Consider the following 22,979-nt stretch of genomic DNA (forward strand, 5'->3'; position numbering starts at 1 on the left):
TATGCTTAATAGCACTCAGTTGCCTGAAAGAGCTATTGCAGGAATGCCTAACATATTAACAGAAAGAGGCTTAGTGTCTCAAATATATGTCACGTTGTCCAAATCAAATTGATAGGCAGCTTAATGAGGGATAAATGTCACAATTATCCATATTTTTCCACATTTTTTGGAAAGAAAACATTCACACAATGAAGGGAATCAGAATCTGTTTTTATATCCCTAGAGTTATAAACATTTGTATCAAAATATTTACAATTATAGTATATGAAATAATCTATTAACGAAGAAGCCCAGTACAGTACTAGAACAACCCACCAAGGTAATGCGAATTACATGAGACATAAATGTCACAGAAAAAAAAGGAAAAGACAACGGAATACATGGTTTACTCCAGTCATAGTTCAGCTTCTTAACAAAATGTGAGTATTTCCTTTGGCTATGTCTGATATGTAAGTATGCTTCTGCACTACGACAGCCTTCTATAATCATGCAATAATTAAATCATAATGACAAAGTTCATCATCCCACAGTTTTTGCTGGCCAATCTCTCTAACCCCAGCCCAGGTAATTTGGTGGCTTGTCCTCAACATTTCCTTAACCAGAATAAACATAGAGAAATGGAATTAGTAATAATCCTCTTACATAAATACCAGAAATCATGGCATAACAACTCCCCAGAAAGGAAAGGTATGAGAGAAATGGATGAGGAGAAGGCTAATAAGGAAAAGTGGGCAAGATGTCTCAGATTCTCGCTGGGGTAGATCTTCTCAGGGTGATAAAGGAAAAGTCTTCCCAAAAAACCCCGTTAGACAGAATCTGAGATAGCTTAAAATAGCTGCTCCAGGGCAGAGCGATGCCTGCGTGACCAGGAAAAACACACTACTTCTAAGTCCTACATAGAGGCGCTCCTGCGGCAGCAGACCGCTCTTCTACCGGCTGACTAGGTACCACAAGAGTTTTTGCTTTTTTATTTTAAAGGAAAGATCTGCCCATCACCTATATTTTTATTTATCTCATAGAATTTTCTTATTTTCCTGGGAATGCAGGCACTCTGTTCTTATCACGGCTGAACTATAGTATGCTTAATACTTCACAATTCTATAGCACCTTTCCCCCAAGGGCCTGTTGTTCGGTTTGGTTTATGCGTGTTTTGATCAGCTTCCAGAATTGCCATGCCTCACCTGTGAAGTGGGATAGGCAGGATCCCCAAGAGGGGATCACTCCAGATGGTGTCTAAGCCAGAGCTACCACCGAGCCTAGGAGCCCTGATTCTCGATATGAATAATTAGACAAAACGTCCTCGAAAGTTTACAAGTTAGAGGAAGAGTAATAGGATCGCGCTCCAAGGAGCCATGTCCATCTCTCTCCTGTTGTATACTTAAAAGAAACATTGACTGCATTGAGGGGAACCCTAAAAACATAACCCTAATATGGCACTGTTGCAAGACTGCCCATTGGATCCAATAGTTTGTGTGGTACTTTCACCACCGAATTGTTCACTAGTGACTTTAGAGAAACTCCAGAAGAGCTGCCTTGGCTTTAAGCGAGAGGCCTAGCAAAGCCCATGGCATGAGGTCTCCGTGAGGGACAGCCGTGTGTGAGGTCTGGACTGGGCTCTAACCATCCCCCAGGTTTTCCATTGTGAAAAGGTCTTCTTGGTTTAGCTCACCCACCAGTGTGACCTTACAAACCCTCGCTCCTCCTCCCATTTTGACACTGAATTCCACAGAGCTAAGTATCTGTTCCAAAGAGGGGCAATGGCTCGCTGGCCAAAGTCCCCCTCTAGGAACTTCAGATTGGAACGCGATGTTTTGCTTTGGGTCAGAAGGGCAGGATGGTTTCCAGGCTTAGCGTATTCAGCACAAAGACAATATCTGCTCTTGCCAGAACTTGTACCGCTATTTTAACTCGGTGCAGTAGGTCTGTGGACCTCAGTGTGTGACCCAGAATTCACCTGGGAAGTGGGGCTGGTGGTGTGGCAGCTGATGGGTGCCCCAGACAGTGTGTGTCACTGAGAACAGCTGGAGGCCAAGTCTGGTGCCTGCAAGGGAGGCTCTCTGGTCCCCATCAAGGGAGCATCAAAGTACTAGCCAACTACTTTCTCCCCAGGGCAGGGGCTTGGCAGTGGAGAATCTCCGGTAATGGTTTGGGATTTGACCTTCCCCCTTTCCTTCCCCCTCCCCCCTCCCCTGTCTTGGTTTCTCCTGTACAGCAACCTCCACTTCCCTCCCAGATTCAATGGCTTCCTCCTCCCCACCTCCTAGATCCCCATGAACCCGTCTGGCCCTATTTCTTTCTCAGGACCAGATAGAGAATGCCGATGACGAAGCTGAAGCAGAAGCAGATCCAGGCCAGGATGAAGGAATAGCCGTGGTGACTCTCCGTCCACAAGACTACGGAGCGATTTGCATAACGGTTAGTGTAGATGGAGGCTCCTACCAGAATGCACAGCCCTGCAGAGGAAAAGGAGATGTGTCAATATGTTTTTTTACATTAAAATTGAGAAAAAGCTTTTCCTAATTTTAAGAAGATCCTATTTCCCTCATTAGCAATAGGAAAATGAGCTTTGGTTGTTTGTTCCTAAATAGGAGTTCTGTTAGATGTGCCCTGGGCCAAGAGCTTGATGGTGTGTTGATCAATTAGAGGTGTCTGGTCTCGGATCTCTGCACTGGTTTCTGTGGCCATAGTGTGACGTAAAACACAGAACCTCATGCCTACCATCCAGCGGTCCTGTCTGGCCCTGTGGGTCTAGGCAAGCTATTCAGGGATGCAAAACAGCATGTCCTTCCACCAAACCAAGTACATTGGGAAAGAACGACAACTGAATGAGAATCACAATAATTGTGTGCATTGTGGCAGTGGTTTCATCTTTCTGCAACTCCTGCCTTTCTGCCTTCAAGTGTCTCGTACACACGTGCTGCTGACAGGGATGTGCTGCCACTTGGCAGCTACCCAGGAGCACCGGTTTTGAATGATGAAGCAGATGAGGATTCTTAATACAAGCAGCAATTCAAGGTTCTCCATGAGAGAAAAAATAACCAGAGGAGAAAATTGCACAAGGAAGTTCCACCGAACCATGCGCTAATCTGTTCAGGTTGCCAGAAGCACCGATGGTAAGATGGACTTAAAAGTGTACACTGGAGTCCACCCATGAGATACTCACAGCACACCAGCATGGTGGCCCCCGAGAGGAAGAACCGGTTTCCTTTCTCCATGGTGAAGAGCTGGAACACGAAGACCACGAGGGAGATGACCGAGAAGATGATAGAGAGAATCATGAAGGCCTGCACTGTCTTGAGGGCATCTGTAGGCACAGGGCGAGAACAGGGCGTTATGTCACTCCAGGGGCTGAACGTTCCTGACCACACCTATTGTCAGCCCTGGGTCAATATCTTCATGCATACCTTCGTTTTCATACAACAGGCCACCATTGCAGTTACCCTGGGTACAGTTTCTCCAAAGACCTACTGATATGTCTCCAGTATTGGTAACCACCCAGACCTGAAACCAGAAGAAAAGAAACATTGATCGAAAGCTGACCTTCTGATTTAAAAAAATAAAGAAAGAACAAATCAGCTTGCATCAGCACCAAATTGTAATGAAGACACTCTGTTCAGCTACTATGGCTAAGCAGCCTGTGACCAGTTTTAATCGGACCTTATTTCCACCTCCAGATAGGCTTCTCTTTAAGAGGAGAGAGAGAGAAGAATGTGAAACTCAGAAAGAAATCGCCTAGTCCTCTCTGGACTCCATATTCTTCATGACTGGAAGTAATTCAAAACGGAAGTAATTCAACCACAGTGGTTTAAAATTCTAAGGTTCTGGAAGCCCTGGAGGAGGGAATTGGCTTAGGTAGGGCTTAGGTATGTGCAATTGATACACTCTAACAAGATTGCTTCACTTAAGTCCCTGGCTAAGTGTACACTGGAGTGGGGGGGCGGGTGGGGAGTGAAATGTCCAACTGGAAACAATTAAGAAACATAAGACCTACTGGGAAAATAACAATGAATCTGGTGGTTAATAAACCACTTTCATCTAAACAGAAGGATCAAACTTGACTGTCACAACATGCAAAGTAATATAGTAAAATCCTACAGCAAGTGCTTTCCTGTAGGGGCCGCTAAAAGCCGAAGGGTGACCCGAATAGATCCCCCAGGCTCATGATGGTGCCGCCATCCCTTCCTGCCTGGCCCAAGAAAAAGAATTCTCCTTCTGGAATAGAAAACAAGTTCAGGGTTCTGTCTACACACACAAATGCACACCCTGGAAAGGTGGGGCCAGACACAGGCAATCACCTGCGCCAATCCCTGCTCTTCATTCAATTAACAACTGTGTGTGTGCCGAGCCTTATATTAGGGGCTGGTAATTCACAGATACTCAGCACTGTGGCGCTCATTAATACCCTTTGAAGAAGCTTATCAGATTTATCCGGATAGATATAAAAGGTGGCATACAGAATGGCTGTCTCATCAAAGTTATTCTTAAATTAGCCTTGCTTGTGATCACACCCACCAGTGTCTGCAAAGCTCTTCTATCTGAGCTTTAAAACCCACTTATCCTTTACCTGTGATAGGGACCTAAACAGGCTCTGAAACCATTGTTTGCCTGCCTAGTGATGGGTGGCCTTGGCTTTAGTCCAAGGAGCCGGCTTGCTTTTTTCCCCGAGAAAACCACAAGTAAAAGTAAATTGGACGCTATAAGCCACCACTAGAGGTCAGAGTAGCCCAGGTTTCAGAGAGAAAAGACTTGCGCTACCTCCATTTTTTTTTTTTTTTTCTTGTTTTTTTCTGAGATAATTGAGTGGCACCGGGTTAATCTTGCAAAACTCCACTTTCACACGCTACTCTTTGCTAAAAATTTGAATTCGTCAATCTGGCAATCAAAGCCTGTCATCCTCTTCTTCCCATCTATCCTTCTAATCAAGGCTCCCAGGAGGACGGGAAGTTGGGCTGCAGCCACATAGGCGTCTTCCTTATCCTCTGACCAAAGCTTGTCATTTCTGTGCTCCTTTGCTAGCACTCCCACCTGAATGCATCCCTATGAGGTTTCCCCCTTCCCTCTTTCACTAAGAGAAACCTCATCCATCCACCAGTCCTCCGGGTTCACCTCAAGCTCCACCCACCCCTGCTGCCCGGCAGGTTCCTCTAGAGAAGGAGGAAGGTGCACTGTATCCTCCAGCCCTTTATCAGTATCCTCCATTCACCTTTATCCTCTTGTTATTTAATTGTTTGAAGTGCAAGCGTGGGTTTATTTTGTTTTCCCACAACTGAGCTGTAAGTTCATGAAGGGCGAGGGCTGTGGCTTGAACTTCTTTTGTGCACTTGATGTAAATATGTGAATGATTTCTCAATGAATGAAAGAACAAAAGAACATTACTCACATTGGCAATGGTGCAAACAAATAGCATAATAACAGTGGCGATGTGAACCACAAAGATACCAGCCAGCAATACCAACATCCTGGCTCGCTTTGGGGTAACTCGTGAGCAAAGAGAGTTCTGAAAAGAAAAACAAAGGGACGAAAATGGTTACTGTCAGATTCAATAAGACAGCCCAGCTGTCCCGCACGTGTGGGCTATCTGCTAAAATGGGGAAGAGCTGCACGAAAAACCAGCACAATCTAATCACAAATTCCTGAAAACACCCCCCGTAACCTAGTTCTGATTTGCTTAAGTGCCTATTCATCCAGTTATACATACCCACAGGTAAACATAATTCAGTTTCTTCTTAGCTATACACATACTCATTTCTCTAATACATTCTATTTCAAAAAAGGAACCAGAACATTCTATGATAACGGTTAATATTTTATTTTGTTTGTGTTTTAGAGGTTAAAAGTAGGACTTATGTTTGCAAAAAAATAGGCCTTTATCATTTCCAGGTTTCTATGCAACAATGTCATATAAATGTCCATTTTCCACTAGGAAATGCCCACGCTTTCATCACACTGCTCACCCAGCACTTTTAACAGACGTGAGCGCCTTCCGAAGAATAGCAGCTATTACTCAATGCCCATATACTGAATAGGCTACTAATTTGATCCTGGGTGACATATAAAATGTAAGAGACACAATTCTATTATTACAATGATGTTTGGTTTTCAATAGCTATAACAACCTAATTACAGTTTAATGGTAGGTCACCCCCTGACTGAGCGTTTCAGACTAGTGTCTGAAACACGTGAGCCTTAGAGCTCTGTGTCTCATGGCAGGAAGCCTGCCACTGGTCATATTTTCCACAGCTCAGTATGACGGTTCCGGGGGCTTTCAAAGTATGCAGCTTGAGATACCAGCAAATGCGCCTTTTCCTTGTACGTGACATTTACACAAACTCCAATCCTTCAGGACTCAATATAGAAGACAGGTAAACGCATAAATCGCAGAGTGGGAGGATTGGGAACTAACACTGATTAAGAATGTGCAGGATAAACAAAAGCTTTCAGCCATAATGACAGCAGAAGAGAAGGGAGCCCAACGATCATAAAGCCTGGGAAATAAAGGAAGGGTGAAGGATACATGGGAGGGAGGCGACTCTGATTTATGTAGGCTAGAGAAGGAGAGCTTTGTCATGCCTAAGACTGTCTGTCGCAAAGCAGTGCAGGCTCAGAGGGATGGCATAAGGAAAGGGCTTGAGGTTACTCACACCCTAGGCAGAATGGATGTGTGGATGCCCCGACCTAGGGTGCGTCCTGAAACTGTTCCACTGCCCTCTCTCCCTCCACCGAATTTAATTGACACTTTGAGTGTGCTTGAGCCACTTCCATGCCACACCAGGTATTTATTAGAGAGCACTGATACTGTAATTCCAACACTTCACATGCCTTTTATCTCCTCTCACTTTCTTCACCAGGCAACCAAAAATCTAGAATGCTCTAATATATACCAGGGTGCCTTGTTCTCTGCAGGCAGTGAATGAGAGGCAGACACTGGCTTCCACCATTCTCACTGACCCTCTCCAACAGCCCCTTCCCAATCTGGCCACTTCCTTCCAACCTGGGAATGTGTCCAATTTAACTGTGAATGCAAAAATTAGGACATTTATCCTGCCTCTTCAGGGGACAGGCTGGAGCTTTCACGTCTGCTATTAATAATCTCCCCACACATTGAAACTCATTTTTGCTTCTCTCAGGTTCTAGCACAGCTCCACAATTTTCTGCTTGACTTAAATGAACAGCAAAAACATGTTTTGGATCAGACAGACGTTGAATTAGAATCACATCAAGTTACTTGACCGCTCATCTCAGTTCCCTCATTTAGAAAGTGGAAGTTGCAATGTCAATTGCAAAGGGAAGTGTGAGGATGAATTCAGACTACTTGTATAAAACACCCAGTGTCTGGCACATGGCAGCTACTAATAATGGGGTTGCCTTACTATTCATAAGTGAAGCTGAGTAGCTCTTGTCAACTCAACCCGGTTGCTCAATCGCTAGGCTGCCCCATGTGAAGTTCAAGTAATAAGAGGCCTGCTGTCCAGTGCATGAGGCAGGGTGCATAAAATCCTTTCAATCCTCTCAGAAATTGTCATTTGTCTAACCCTTGCCTCCAAGAGCACACCCTCAAGAATGACCAGGAGAAAGTTCACTCTCTCGGCCTATCCTCCTCTTACTCCCCAAGATTCACACTTCACCAGGTCCTGATCTCCTTGCTCCCTATGGGGAGAGGAACAGGCTGATTGCACGGAATTACAAATATTACATAACAAGTACTTATGTTTAATCCTCCTCGGGCTCTTCAGATGACCTTCTTGTTCCTGTTGCTTCTAATTTACAAACATCCTTCTCCTAAAAGTGGAAGGGGCTGGAGGGGCCAATAACAGAATATAATCCACCAAGTGAGGCCACTTAAATGAGGAGCAGAAAACATTTCCCCTCATAGGCTATCGGGAATTAAGCAGCATTTTGTCTCCTTGCGTCACTCTTAACCCCTGAAGTCGAGTCTGATTTCCTCTGCCTGGCTCAAGCTCTCTGTCTCAATGACCCCTCCCACAGCACCTCTGCCTGGGCCCAGGCATCACGGCCCTGGGGGTGTGTGCAAGTTCCCGGCCCCTGGATCCACCTGACCATATTTCCTGCCCGTTGCAGCCTGGAGGAATGGATGTGAGAATCAAGCAAAAGAGCAACTCTCTTTCATCTCAGATTTTTGTGACTGCCCTCCCTGTGTTTTCACTACGGAAAGAAGCAAAGTATCTTGAGTTAGCAAGTATTCTTCTTGTAGGAAACCCATAATCCTCTCTGCTTTTAGCTGCTGTATCCAGCCAGAAGGAAGGGCTGTTTAGCTGGAGCTACAACTTCTCCATCTTTTCACAACCCCATAATTTGTCAGGTTTTATGAATACCATCCACTGTCAGGTTAGAGGGGCTTCCGTTATTTTCAATGTGCTTCCCCCAACACAGGTGAAAACAGATTGAATTATCTTCCTGAGTTTCTGGGCTGAACCATGCCTAGTTATCCAGTCTCTCCACTATGCCAGATACCTCCTGCCCCCCAGGGAAACTCTCAGTCTGGGAGAGGCAATCATTGCGGTCTTTATGAAAAAGCCATTAGTGGTACCTAATGGGTGAATGTCTGGGCATCTATTCGATAGCAGAGTAGAATAGCAGAAGAATCCTGCTCCTGAAACTTCTACCCACCCATGACTTGCGGGGTAGCTTGGGGGGAGACTCATTTCCTGCCCCACTGTGCGTCTTGCTTCATACAAAGGCACTGAAAAAAATACCATTTATGAGAATTTATATCATTGGAAGTATTGGTGGCTACTACTTATTTCTTAGCAATACATTTCACTAAAACAATAACAGACTTCTCCCTCACCCCTCTCTGAAATGCTGTGGGTGGCACTCTCCAGGGGAAAGCGTACCCCTAGTCCTCGTGGGGTAGCTCAAACCAAGATGCAGAGAATCACAGCATTGCAATTCTGAATACTCTGAAGCAAGGCCTGCTTTTTGCAGAGCATTTGGTGCACTGGGCAGTCCCAAAGTTGTGGGGGAATGCACATAACAGCATTCATTTGTGGTGCTTAGGATCCCAGACCTAGGCCAGCAGAGCCCATCAGTTCCTTGCATTCTTAAAGAACGGCTGTCCACTGACTTCTGTGCGGGATGCCAGGAACACATTTCTGTACCCGCCACTGTGAGTGGAGGATGATCTCCTTCTTAAGCCTCACCTACCTAACATACGTGGCACAGGGGCAGTCAGGGGCTGGGTGGGAAACTGAGAAACATGTAAGAGCCATGTGTTGACTCTGGAGAGACGTAATTGTTAAGAGAAATGGAGATCAGCACTTTGGAGCCACACACGGCACTCGGATATGCCTTTGCTCTTCTTCTTTCTGTCCTGATGGACAGGCTTGCCGTTCCCTACATCCGACCACCGTCTTTTGTTTCTGACCACTGTTCCTCCTTTTCTTCCCAAATTGCCCAGACCACACTACAGCAGAGGTGTCTTTGTGCTCCTATCTCTAATGCAAACCTCACGAACACTGACCATTCAGTATTTACATGTTCTTGGCTAACAGAAAATGTATGATAGTTAGTAGAAATAACTCTGAGGGAGTTCGAGAGCAGCCTGACCAACAGGGTGAAACCTTGTCTCTACTAAATACAAAAAATTAGCCAGGCATGTTGGCACATGCTTGTAATCCCAACTGCTTGGGAGGCTGAGGCAGGGGAATCGCTTGAACCCGGGAGGCGGAAGTTGCAGTGAACTGAGATTGTACCATTGCACTCCAGCCTGGGCAACAAGAGCGAAATTCCATCTCAAAAAAACAAAGAGGGCTGGGCGTGATGGCTCACACCTGTAATCCCAACACTTTGGGAGGCCGAGGCAGGCAGATCACAAGGTCAGGAGATTGAGACCATCCTGGCTAACATGGTGAAACCTCTGTCTACTAAAAATACAAAAAATTAGCTGGGTGTGGTGGCACACGCCTGTAGTCCCAGCTACTTGGGAGGCTGAGGCAGGAGAATCGCTTGAACCCAGGAAGTGGAGGTTGCAGTGAGCCAAGATCACACCACTGCACTCCAGCCCCAGTGACAGAGCAAGATTCTGTCTCAAATAAAAAAGAAGAGGGGACGGGAGGGGAGGGGAAGACATAACCCTGAGGGTTAAAATTGCAGGTGACTGTGGCTTTAAAGGACTACTATGAGATATGAGAGAAGGGAAAGAGGGATAACCACCGTCTCAAGTTATCTCCATCTATTTAAATCTTTATTGGCTTCTCCCTAACTCACACACACACACACACACACACACACACACACACATACACACACAAATGAAAGAATCAAAGGAACATAGCCCTGAGACTGCCATACATTGCCTTGTGGACTTTGTTCAGGCAGTCCTAACACTCTGAGGTTCTTTGATGGGTGAGAAATTACTCAGGCCCCCATGGGAGCCTTTCCTCTACTGGTGGGTAACGAATTCTACAGAGACTTTGAGAATAACTGACTCCTAAGGAACAGAAGGGAATTTTAGAGGTGCATAATTTGGCTCCGTGATTGCTAAGCCAGGAATCAGATACCCTCTTCCTGTGCAGAAGTCTGTGCTTACTGAACTTCCGCAAGGCCTAGAGGCAGCTGCCATTCTTTAACGGTGGTCTAAGGCACAATGACTAGGAACAATGCAATAGAATAGAGCAGCCAGAAAGCCACTTCTCCAGTGAAGGAAGTGGTCAGGATCCTGGGGCTTGAGTCACTGAAGAATTAGCCTGAGCTGAGGGGTCGGGGGAGGTGGGGAGCATGCTCGGAAATCAGGGGCTGAAGACGAGGCCAACACAGGCGGAATTCATTTGATTCCATGAGTCATTTGAGAGTGGGTGAGATTCTCCCAGATGAAAGGCATCGTGGAGACCTTCTTCTCTACAAGAGGGCACAAGAGAGCTTTCTCAGTAGCAGGCGATGGATCTGGCTGGCATTTCCCTGGCAGTTTAAGACAGACCAGGATTTTCTGGGGAGAAGAGAGCAGCAATGGCCACTGCCCAATGTCCTATCTTCCCTTGCCCTCAGTCCACTTTTGTTGCCCAAAACATCACAGTCCTACCCTGAGCTTACCCTCCATTACTTATCTCGCATCCTTCCTTCCATTCCATTCCCACTGCCGATGTCCAGTTCAGGTCTTAGCCTCACTGTGACATCAGCCTCGCCCACAACCCTGTCTCTGAACTCCTCCCCTCTAACCTATCTCCTACCCACTACTGGGTTATCTGACCATGGCGCTCCCCTGCTCAAGAACCTCCGAACCCCACCACTACCACCACCGATCACTGGGAAAGAGGCTCCAAACACCTCTAGCCAGCCTTTGCACTCCCAGGAGTTTGGTTTCCAAGAATAAAAGCCCTGCTTTTGTATTCTTCTTTCAGTGACAGCCTATCAAATTCTTTTCAACCAAGCCAAAATCCTACCTCTTCTAAAACGCCTTCCCAGGTCCACAGGTTAGAAGTAGTTTCTTCCCTCTCTTATTCTATTGCCCTTACATAGCTTTTTACTAAAACCACTGATGGCAACCCCAAGAGTTTAAGTCCCCGAAGGGAGAGTCTTGCCTATGACAGGTACCGAATAAATATCCATTCAAGGAACAAATAAATGAATTAAGGATGGCCATATTTTCTTCCCTATGGAAAAATCATGTCAAAATGACTGAAGACTTCATAATAAACACAGAATTCTAGAGGGAAAATATTTCCTTTTTTTTTTTAACATACATGGACTTTAGTCCTTTATTGTTTTTCAGAAATTGTCTAATACTTTACTACAAGTAGGTATTGCGTATCTTATTGCATGCAACGTTGTGATATATTTCTGTAGAAATACCTATGTGAATATGTGGCCATGTCCTGAGAGCACTGGAATAGACAAGGGTATATATGCCTGTGTCGCCTTTTGTTCAAGAGGAAACACGTGAATGCAAAGAAAATCTCTTACATTTCTAAACACTAGTTCGTCTGCAGATTTAACCTTTCTCTCTACTTCTTTGAATGATAGAATCTCAGGACTGAAGAGGGAGGTCTTTAAAATTCATTTTCAATTCTAGAAAGTCATCTACAAATCTAAACCCAAGAACTATCTAAATCATGTTTAAACTCCTTCAGTCCTGGGGAGCTCACTACCTACCAGATCCCCTCCCTGATTAGAAAGATTTTTCTGACAATATGTCCAAGCGTGCTCTTGGCAACGACCACACCACCTTTAGTTCCACCTGTGAGATTACCCAACTAGACTAACTCTTCATGGTTGTCTTCACAGCAGAACTACTGGGTTATCAGAAGAATCACTAGAGGCCCTCACCTCAGATCTCAAAATCTCAGTCAAGTCGTAACACGGTCCTGCGATTACTGCTAGACACTCCCTGTCTTTTCATTGGCCGATGTTTTTCCAACAATGAAATTCTGATCTCTTTCTGGATAACTTTAAACTTTGGGGAAAGCGTTCTCACAGCATCTGACCAAAGATGTGGCGCTTCCTCCATGGTATGAGGAGAGATGAGAGGCTCAGTCGCTTCCGGTCATGCGACCCCCGTGAGTCAGCTGTCCCCACAGCACTGTCCCCAGCCTGACACCTGAAACTCCCGCAGCTGCCTCTCCTTCCTAAGGACACCGCACAGGGAGGCACGACAGCCTTGCCGTCCTCTGTGCACGTCGGGAGCACTTGGCTTTCGTTGGTTTGGTTTTGCTGTGTTTGTTTCCCATGAAGGATCATTTGGGTTGGCAAAATGGATGCCCGTGTAACACAAAAGCAGAAAAGGAAGCGCTCCCTTCTGGGGGCAGCCAGAGAGGATGTGGCTGGAGGAGGAAAGGCTGGCATTAAAGGCAGGCCGAGTGGATGAGACCTTGGATGAGCCTCTCTGGCCATTGTTATTGTTGTTTCATGTCAAGTGTACTTTTCCATTCTCAAGACTGTTTTTATGCAGGGGTGGGAAAGTAGGACATTAATTTCTTCCTGAGAAACATGAGGAGAAGAAGGATTCTCGAGGGCTGTTTCCTCCAGCCTCTGCATAGCTCATGTTTGCTGTGGAAGGAAGGAACCTCAGGTAGGACTCGATGTTTTAAAATACAGAGCAGATTTTACCACGAGAAACATCATCAGTCAATCAAGCAACAAAAGTAACAGGGACTTACATGCCGCAGGGAAAGCATTTGGTTTTTCCATCTCCCAGATGCAGGCTATCTTAGATGGGGGTTACGACACAGCAAGTCGTGTGTGCTGCTGTGTAGACTAGTACAGACTCTCACATAGTTAGGGCTGGGGAGCCGAGGGTTGGGTTGGGAGTGGGGTAAACCACTGTATGAGGGAGAGAGAACCAGATTTTCATAATAAATCTGCCTCTGACCAACTGCTGACTTTGGAAAAATCACATACCCTCTCTGGTCAGTGGCTCCTAGAGTACGCAGTAGCACAGAGCAGGGCTTTTCAGCTCCAGCCTGGCTCCACCATGTCCGAACTGTGACTGCAGAACTCACAGGGTCAGCGAGGGCTGCAGGCCTGTGCCAGGCACAGAGCTGGGGGCCGCACCGTTCCTGCTTGGTCTCTTCCTCTGTGTAAAATGTGAGGCTCGGGGGGCTTTAGGCTTCTCTGGCAGAGCCTGGGGACCAGCAGTTAGGCTAAAAGCAAACGAGCAGCATGAATATTGCTTTTGCACATGCTCCCAAGGAGAATAACCTCTCTCTCTTGCTTCCGCTTGTCCTCCTTTGTGTCCAGCGGAGGGGGTGGATCTGGGCAACATCTGCAAACACGGAGACCAGACCCGGGCTGTGAAGCCGAGCCCGGCCCACGCCCCCAGACTGCAGCTGGTCAAGGGATCGGGCGGTGTTCCCTGGGTGGGTTGCCTTCTGCTTCTGACAAAGGAGTGTTCTGGCAGCCAGGACGTCTTCAAGGGAGAGGTTGCCAAGATAATAATAACTAGGGGTTTGGGAAGAAAACCTGGGTGTGGCCGGACCCAGCGGCGCTTGGGCGGGACCGACAGTAGATGGGCAACATGCTTGAACCAGCAAAGCTGCAGCTTCCTGCAGGGCGGCGAGCTGGGAGGGGGGCCCCTGGCCTCAAGACACCCCAGACCCTTCGGTGGGCTCAGGGCCTCAGCAATTCATTCTTTAGAGGTTTAGAGGCATCGAGGTCATTCAGTCCAACCCCTTGACAAGAAGGAAATGCGTGTCCTCGGAGGAGAAATGGACTGGAACCATTTCACGCCTTCCAGGCCAGGGTGGAAATGTTTTCTCTCTCCCGTCTCTTCTAGAACTTCTACCAGATCTACTGTTTCCTCTTTTCCTCCTACCCTCTCTGAGTTAATCAAAGACTCCACATATACCCCCCGAAACCATGCCAATGGTAAAAACCCAGGGTTTTCAAAGGCCACTGCTTCTCCCTGTTGTTTTGCTGAGAAGGCCCACCCTGCAGAGCCAGCCTGCCTGGCCACCACAGGCCCGAACCAGATCCCCCTGCGAACTCCCAGCAAACTTCTAATCCTGAGCCCTGGGCCCTGCCCCAGCACAGGAGTCTCCATCCCACCCAGGCATGGAGACTGTCTTTCAGTAAAGGGAATCAGCTCCACGTCTCAGCTTCAGAACTTTCTTTGAGGTCAATGTGAACACATTGGCTTGTCCCAAACTAGTTGTTTGAGGCTAGCAAACCTCCCTCCAACTCCCCTTCTCCAGCCTCTTGGGGAACGGTCTTTGACTCTTTGAAATGAGAGGTCTAAGGATCAAGGACCCCATTTTGCTCTCAGCTCTGATCTGACCTGGAAAAGGAGAAACACTGAAGAGGTTCCAGCCTGGTGGGCACAGGTAATGGAAACTCAGATGAAACCTAGGAGGTGCCAACTATCCTGAATAAACAAGACGTAGATGATGCAACAAAAGATTCTTCACATGGGACAAAGAGTAGGATTTTGACGGAAAGAATTTTCCTGAAACACTGAGGGTGAGCGGTCCCCAAAAAAGAGCAGAAGGATAGGTGGGGGAACATCCTCACCAGTTCTCTCTTGCTCTTTTTCCCCTTGTGTCTTTCTCTATCTGCCTAGTTCTCTCTCTGATTCTAGGTCTTTCTGCCTGCCTCCTCCCTCAACACACAGGCTGGGAAACAGCGTCCCACTTGCTCTCCCTCCCTCCCTCCTGTCCTGGTTGCGCCTTCCCCTTCCTCCTCTCAAATTGTTCCTCACTGGCTCCCGTCCACACCTGTGCACCCCACCCTCGTGCTGCAGGGTCTCCCTCCTCGAGAAGAGGGTGGAGGTTCTTTCCCAGGGCCAGCTCAGTTTCTCCCTGAGCCTGATTCGGTTGCAGGTGAATGCTTTGGTGATGTCAATGTCTTCGCAGACCCAGCCCGCCCTCCTCATCTGAGCTGCACCCTTTACGTTTAATTACTCAAGCCTCTTTCTTTTAGTCCCAGTGGTGGATGAATTCTCGTGGCTATCTGAGAGTAAGTCCGGGGACTACCATGCCGAAAGAATCTCTGAGTGGATGGGGCAGAGGAGGCTGCATGGGTCCTCAAGGCACCTAGGAGCCAAGAATCCTCTGTAAAATGCCCATTTCAACGCCACGCGTTGCCTTGTTTCACTAGTCTACCAATTTTTTATGGATTAAACTAGCTGTTAGCGTGAGCCCAAGTGATTTCTCGAAATAGAAATGGTAGGATCTTAATTGTTTCGTTTTTGTTTTTTGTTTCTCTGTTTTTAGAGACAGGGTCTTGTTTTGTCACCCAGGCTGGAGTGCAGTCGTAGTCATACCTCACTGCAGCTTCAAAGTCCTGGGCTCAGTCAACACTCCCGCCTCAGCCTCCCGAGTAGCTGGGACTACAGGCATGCACCACCATGCCCTGCTGCTTACATTTTTTCTTTTAGAGACAGGATCTCACTATGTTGCCCAGACTGGTCTCAAACTCCTGGCCTCAAGTGATCCTCCCACCTCAGTCCCCCAGGTAGCTGGGATTACCATGCCTGGCTGAATCTTAGAATCTCAGAGCCATAAGGGGTCTGAAAGAACCAGTAAGTTCAACTTCCAAAAGCAGGGAGACAAGCGCCCCGCCTGTGGTTACACAGCAGAGTGAAAACAGCACCCGGCCCTCTGTCCTCCCAGACAGCTGTCCTCCATCTGCTCCAGGATTCTTGCTATGGTTTTAACCGGTGCTAAAAGGGCTCTCTATTTTAACCGCCCTGTTTGAAGAAATAATCCGTGAAAGAGGCTCAGCGAATAGAAAGACTGCCACGGCCACATAAGGCCAAGGGCACCAACAGCAGAGGAGTCCACTGTAGTTCCAGGGAAATGCCATCTCCATAACAGAAAAGAAAACGTTGACCCCAACCTTTTGCTGACAGGAAGTGAGAGAAGCAGCAATCGCCATAGGTGTTTGTGCTTTCATCTTTCTGCTTCAGTTTCAGTGAATCTCCCGGGTAAATGGAAGGATATGGTTTTACCCACGCAGGACACCAGAGACTGAAGTGTTGCAAAGAGTAGTCTCTGGACGTGTGTATGTCGGGCCCGGGGGATGGAGATTCAGGTAAACCCCTAATTGGAACCATACTTGGGATTCCCTGATGGTTGAATAGCAAGTGCGGTCCAGAAATTCAAGGTCACCTGGGCGGAGCTGAGAAATGTATTGGAAAAGGGAAGCTGATGGTCAGAAAATTCCAGTTCTACACCGGTTAAAGGTTATGAGCTCTTCTCAAGGGGATGATACCCAGATTGCAGGCCAGCAATTAGAAGGAGGCTACACTTGAGGGACAGCCTGTTCTCATGGTTACTATGACGGGTGGTGACTCTGTATAGGCGTGGGCTACATGAACTATGAACCAAGTTATGGGACAATCCCCAAAAGGCCTAGCTAGAAGCTAGATGTAGTAGATTGATCTAACCGTGAACTGACAGGTAGCAACACTGGGTGTGTCCCTCTGAGTATGTACATCTGAGAGTCCCAAATACGCCTGAGCTTTTGTGTTAGGCAGCTAGGTACATACATGTGGGAATTTAAAAAAGAAGCCATATGCATGTGTTTAGAAAATGAAAATACCTCCGAATCAAAAACTCTGTGAGTATGATTGACTATGTGCATACTTTCAAACTTCAAAAACGCTCCTGCTCTTCTGAGACTTAGGCAAAAAAAGAAGAAGAAAAGAAAAGCTAATGCAATCTAGATCCATCAAGTTGTATTCATTAAGTATTAAGTAGGGGTTAAGTGGTTAGAGGATAAGAATCACTGGGTGGAGCAAGAACAAAACCAGAATAGATATTTTCTGAGTTGTTTCAGGCCAGCAGAATGAGGAAGTTATAAGGAAGTTGATTTTGCTTGATTTAAGGAACTTAATAAAATTAGAGCTGTCCTGCCAAAGGGAACGAGCATGGAGGTACACACTGAGATTCTGAGCTCCCCCCATCTGGAAAGTTGAAGATCTGTAGGATGGCCATCTGTTCAAGATGGTGTAAAAATTAGACTTCTGCATACAGTAGGAGAATGAATGAGTTGATCTCCAAGATCCCTCCCAAATTTAGAATTCTGTGAACAAAATGAAGGATGAAATGGAACCAACTTGCCTCCTGCCCTTTCCTGTGGCCAAGTTTCAGCTATGTGCCCACCAGGCTCCTTGGAGTCTACAGAAAAGAAGTTTTGCCTCATCCACAAGTTTTTCTAGGTCTTCCGTGTGTCTTTCTCTGGCACTATCTGAAATCCCTAGACCTACCAGCAAGCCAAGAGTGTCTGCCTTCCCGGGGTGGGTCTACATGAAGCCCACTGACAAGGTGGGAATTGGATGGGCCTAATCTGGTCTCTGGAGGAAGCAGGAAGGGTTGAGGAAGGCACAGTAAGTCCTTTCCACAATCCACAGAAGGGGTGTCTTTCCTTTCCCCAGTGGTCTGCCCAGTAGCCCTGGGAGGTAGCCAGGTTCTAAGGATGTGATCTGCTCCGAGTTGGTCCTTGATGGCCTCTTGCCAACTCCCAAGACAGTTCAGTACCCACAAACAATGTAAAATGTGGGGGGCTCTCTGACCAGGGCGCCAGACAGGATGTCCTTCAGCTCCCGCCCCCGCCTCATTCTTTGGAGTCTGGTAGGAATTGGATCTGCCTCTGAGGGTGGGAGGCAGCAGGAGGAAGAAAATAACCCTCACATTTCAGTATTGTCAAAGCTGGAATCCAGAAAAGCTCCCACAGCCAAGGGACTCTCTCACTACTTCTTGGAGGAAGAGCAGAGAGCGGGAATCAGAATAGCATTTTTTAAATTGTCTTTAAACTCCAGGAAAGAGCATGTAGCATATTTTCTCATGTAGAAAGCTGCAGTAGAATGTGAAACGTTGCTACAAATAATATCGCGATGGTTCACACTGCAGAATTGTCGCGGCTTTCCCTGTGCTGACTGTTTAGACACACGTTACTTATTAGTTTTAACCTGCACAGAACTAAAAGGTTTGTATAATTTTCACAGGATATCATCACGATTGATTTAATAATGGCTTCCCTAGTCCACATCCACGTAATGTGGAAATAATAAACATTTGAAGCAGATGTAGGAGGAGTTCCGGTCATCTTGAAGCATCGCCCTGGTGCCCACTCAATCATCCCTCCCGGGGCAGTTTTACAGGGAGCATTGCTGCTCACACAAGTTGATTACATCTAAATCTTCTCTCCCAGCGTACTCCTTTCTAAAGGAAAAGCCTAGCTTTGTCAGACAAGCTGAATCCTGTCATTCTCCTCATCTTGTTTACTTGGGGAAAAAATAAACCAGTGTCTGTGTTGAAATGGGCCACACCTTAATAGACACTCACCCAAAATGCAAACCTAACAACAATAACAACAACAACAAAAAAAAAATAGAAAAAGCACCTTCTTCACTCCTCCAGATTTACCTCATGATTAGCAGGAGTGTTGGCATTTATACAACCACATTTTAGGAAAGAGAGCAAAGATAAGGATTTCAAAATAATCGCTGCCTTCCGTGCAGAGAAATTCCACATCCACTTTCTTTCAAAATTTCTCTCATCGTTTCTGATATACCGCCTTTTCACTTGGCACTGAAAGGCCACTCTGGGGTGAAAGCACAAAGCCACTCAACAATTTTTTCGGGCACAGATGAAGTTCCCCTGCCCCACCCTCTCCTCCAAACCCAGCTTCCCTTCTGCCTCCCCCACCCTCCACATCTGGCCAAGAGAAGTCATCTGGAATCCTCATCAGCTCCTGCTTCCACCAGATGAACCCCTCCCACGTTTCATTTGAAACACCATTTGCCTCCTTCTCTTTCTCTCTCTAAAGGTTTTCTTTTCTTTTTTTGAGACAAAGTCTCACTTAGCTGCCCAGGATGGAGTGCAGCGGCACAATCTCCGCGCACTGCAACCTCTGCCTCCAGGTTCAAGTGATTCTCCCGTCTCAGCCTCCCGAGTAGCTGGGATTAGAGGCACCCACCATCATACCCAGCTAATTTTTGTATTTTAGTAGAAACAGGGTTTCACCATGTTGGTCAGGCTGGTCTTGAACTCCTGACCTCAGGTGATCCACCCATCTCAGCCAAAGTGCTAGGATTACAGGTGTGAGCCACCGCACTCCGCCAAAGTTTTTCTTTAAACAAACCAAGCCCCCTCTTCCCATCCAGTGTGAAGGAAAAAAGTACTTAAATTTAAACAGAAGTGAACAGAGAAGCAAACCTGCAGGAAAAGCAACGTGAAAAATAAACAGAAAACGAGTTATCTGTCCACCACCACCCAAAAAATCCCGGCCAACAACCAGCAGGCAGAGAAACAGCTCAAGTCCTAAAGCAATCGGAATCAAAGCACAGGAGCTGGAAAACATCTGGCCAGCTCCCAATGCCATTTCCAAGGTGTGTGCTGCTTCCTCCATAAACAGTATCCTACCTCGGTTTATTGCAAAGTCCCTGCTCCGGCGACACCCTGAAGCGAGAACCCAGTCACTGCCAACACGATTGATCTCCCCAGACTACGTCCAGCTGATCTCCCGTCCAGCTGATCTCCCGTCCAGCTGATCTCCCGTCCAGCTGATCTCCCCAGACTACGTCCTCAAAATACACTTTTCTGAACTTTCTGGAAAAACTTGTCTGTGTATTCACTTTAAGCCAAAAGTTTCAAGGACTTGGTTCTTAGAGAATCATAGGAAAACAGCGAAGGAAAAAAGAAAAAGCAAAGCTTAGATGAGGTCAGGAGAAGGAGAGCCGTTGAAAGGACAAAGAAAGTTTGCTGAGAGTCCCACAGTGTTGGGAGCTGTCCTACCTAGAGGATCTCAGCGACGGAGGAGCTGAGTGGCGGGTGCTGGCAGCAGCCCTGGTCCGCTCTTCTGGAGGTTCGCGACTGCACTGAGGGGAGGGACCTGTCTTCCGAGGTTATAAGTTTCCTCTGCTGGTGTACTGGGGTGTGTAATGGGCGGTTTCTTTTCACCGTGTTTTAAAGGAGTTTCTATGAATCAGTCTGGCTTTAAAAAAAAAAAGATTTGTTGGTAAGCTACGCCCTGCTAAGCTGGCAGTCAGTCAAGAGTGGCTGGGAGTGAGCCATCAATTCAAAGAACCCTGTTGTACGCTCTGTCTGACTCAGACACACAGACCACAGTGGAAAAAGGAGTGACATTGCTTCAAATGAGTAATAGGATCACACAAATAGATCTGTTTACTGAAGCCCATTCCTCCTCACCAAAAAGGAGACTTGGTTACCATGGACATAAGGCAAAACACGAGGTGTCAGCCTGGGAGGGGGAGGAAAGGGCCAGTGTCCTGCTGACTGAAGTCCTAGGTCACCATCAAGCAAGATTCCCAGTCTTTCTCCCCCATTAAATGCATCAGCTGCTGCTCACCGTCAGGAATTATCAGATTCCTTTTTTATTTACTTCCCTGCCTGACCCTCGTGCACTGTCCTGCGGGCGGCTGTACAAGGAGGCCCTGAAGGCGAAGAAACACATCAGGAGCCCTTGCAACCCTGCCTCCGAGTGATGGAGTGCTGATGGAATGGCAGAGAATTCCTGGTCTTTAATTATGCTCTGCTAATGCCCGTGTGGACTCCCCACATTCCAGGAGGAAGTCCTCTACTTAAGAACTTTGCTCTCTGTAATAATCAGCTGGACCTTGTTCCACAATTGACTTTCCTGAACTTGGCCAGTAGCATAATCATCGGACTACCTTCCTGCAGCACTCCTCCCTCCTCTCTCTCTCTCTCTCTCTCTCTCTCTCTCTCTCACACACACACACACACACACACACACACACTTAAGAAACCAGAGGTCTGAGTTCAAGCCCAGCTCTCCACAAATTGGCTGTGTGACTTTAGGGAAACCGCTTAACCTCTCCATGCCTATTTTCTCGTGCATAAAATGGAGATAGTAGGTACCTAACTCATAGAGTTACAATGAGAAATACACGTGTAGGGCTTACAACAGTGCACATGGTGGGCACTCAACACATCTTAGCTACAAGGATTATTTTACTGAAGAAGCAGCTCAGGCCCAGAGAGGTGACGTGACTTATTCAAGGAGATTCAGTACGTTACCAGCAGTAGGTTGGATCTAAGTCAGCAAACCCAAGCACTTCTTTTTCTGTTATTCTCTGCTGTACCCTGACAACCTGTTTCAATTCGAAATATGCCTGTGTGGTATTTCTTCATCCATTCTGCCAATACGGGCTGCATGTCAACCTTCATTGGGCCCGGTTCAGATCACTGAGTCACAGAAGTGAGTGACATCCCTGCCTCTTGGAGATTACATTCCCTAAAAAGACAGAAAGCAGACTGGTGGCTCTTCACCAAAATGTTGATCAAATTCAGTTTTTATGGGTACATTTTAGTTTGTTTTGGTCATAGTCTGTATTTCCCGAATCTTCTGTGATGAACCTGTAGGACTTTCTTCAGGAGGTTGGGATGTGTATGGATTGATGGTTTTTAGGAAAAAATATCTCAACATGGGAATGTAGAGAATATTTTCTAAGGTGGGATGAGAAGGAAAACATACTACACGCATACACACAGACACGCACACACAGACACACACACACAATGATTTGATGCTGTACCTTCACAAGTCCCTGAGAACTGAATTCCGTCTCTGTAGAAGTAAGAAGGTCTGGATTTTCTCATTGAAAACTGATGATGTGATAAAAGGCTACATATTTTTCATAGAGTTCCTCACCTCACCCCTCTCTCATCACCCATTTGATAATAAAAATGCCTGTCTGAGAGGGGCCACTCCCAGGAGTGGGTTAAGAGTCCCTGTAATCTGTGAGCAGCCCAACCCTCAGGGAGAGGAGGGTGTCTGCCCATGAGGCTGGGGAATCCCCAGGCTTGGGCTGGCGCTCCAGATGAGCCATTCTCCCCTGCTGCCCTCTGCCTCTCCCCCTGGCCTTTTCCTACTCTCGGGGTTGCCTTTCATCCCTGACGCCCTCTGCCAATTTTAAAGTCTCTCTTCCCTCAGCTGCCTGGAAAGGAGAACTGGACTCCAGAGGAAGTGTTCTCAGATGCTGAGGAGTAAGTGGTCTGATTACATTTTTTAAAGAGAACCCTGGAACCAAGGAATAGTAGAGGGAAGGCACTCTCCCCCACCACCTCCTTCTTGGGCTTAACAAAGGGAAAAATCAGGAATTTTCATAAAGTACTTGAGTAGAGGAATCTTTCAGTCCATCTGGGTTTCTACACATTTCAAAAAGAGAGACACTGGACTCAGGGAGGGGCTGTCAAAACAGGACTCAGAAAGCAGGAGTTTCAGTTTCCACCTGGCAGTGGCTGTGAGCAAGGCATCTGCCCTCCTCCGTTTCACCTTAAAGTGAGTAGATGGCATCACCTTCCAAATGGGTCTGATAAATCTCACCCTTCTGTGTACTTTTGGAGATGTCTAAGCTTGGAGAGAAAATATTAAATGCATATTAAATATTAAATGAGAGCTCTTAAAACACACATGCACACATGCAAACACACACACACACACATGAACACATGCACACAATACACACATGCATGCACACACATGCATGCACACACATGCACACATACATGCACACATGCATGCACACATACACATGCACACAT

The 22,979-nt window shown here is 46.8% G+C and overlaps 1 protein-coding gene across 2 annotated transcripts; it reads right to left on the reverse strand.

Moving 5' to 3' along the window:
- Positions 1–189: 189 nt before the first annotated feature.
- EMP1 (epithelial membrane protein 1) lies at positions 190–20,274 on the reverse strand. 2 transcript variants are annotated; one of them, XM_009003300.5, is made up of 5 exons: positions 20,190–20,274; positions 5,381–5,497; positions 3,405–3,501; positions 3,164–3,304; positions 190–2,453 (listed from the first exon to the last, which is right to left on the reverse strand). In XM_009003300.5, exons 2-5 carry the CDS (start codon positions 5,456–5,458, stop codon positions 2,287–2,289), a joined length of 483 nt encoding a protein of 160 aa, XP_009001548.1. In that variant the 5' UTR covers positions 5,459–5,497; positions 20,190–20,274; the 3' UTR covers positions 190–2,286. The 2 variants fall into 2 exon arrangements, with proteins under 2 accessions (XP_009001548.1, XP_002752167.1); XM_002752121.7 differs by having other exon boundaries at positions 19,818–20,274.
- Positions 20,275–22,979: the final 2,705 nt, after the last annotated feature.

The sequence above is a fragment of the Callithrix jacchus genome, chromosome 9 (assembly GCF_049354715.1).
Source record: "Callithrix jacchus isolate 240 chromosome 9, calJac240_pri, whole genome shotgun sequence".
NCBI lineage: Eukaryota > Metazoa > Chordata > Mammalia > Primates > Cebidae > Callithrix > Callithrix jacchus.

Coding starts and splice junctions, on each gene's coding strand:
- EMP1 (XM_009003300.5), bottom strand. CDS start 5,458: ATGTTGGTATTGCTGGCTGGTATCTTTGTGGTTCACATCGCCACTGTT. Junction 3,502..5,380: donor TTGTTTGCACCATTGCCAAT/GTGAGTAATGTT, acceptor TTCTGGTTTCAG/GTCTGGGTGGTTACCAATAC. Junction 2,454..3,163: donor GGCCACCATGCTGGTGTGCT/GTGAGTATCTCA, acceptor TTTCCTCTGCAG/GGCTGTGCATTCTGGTAGGA.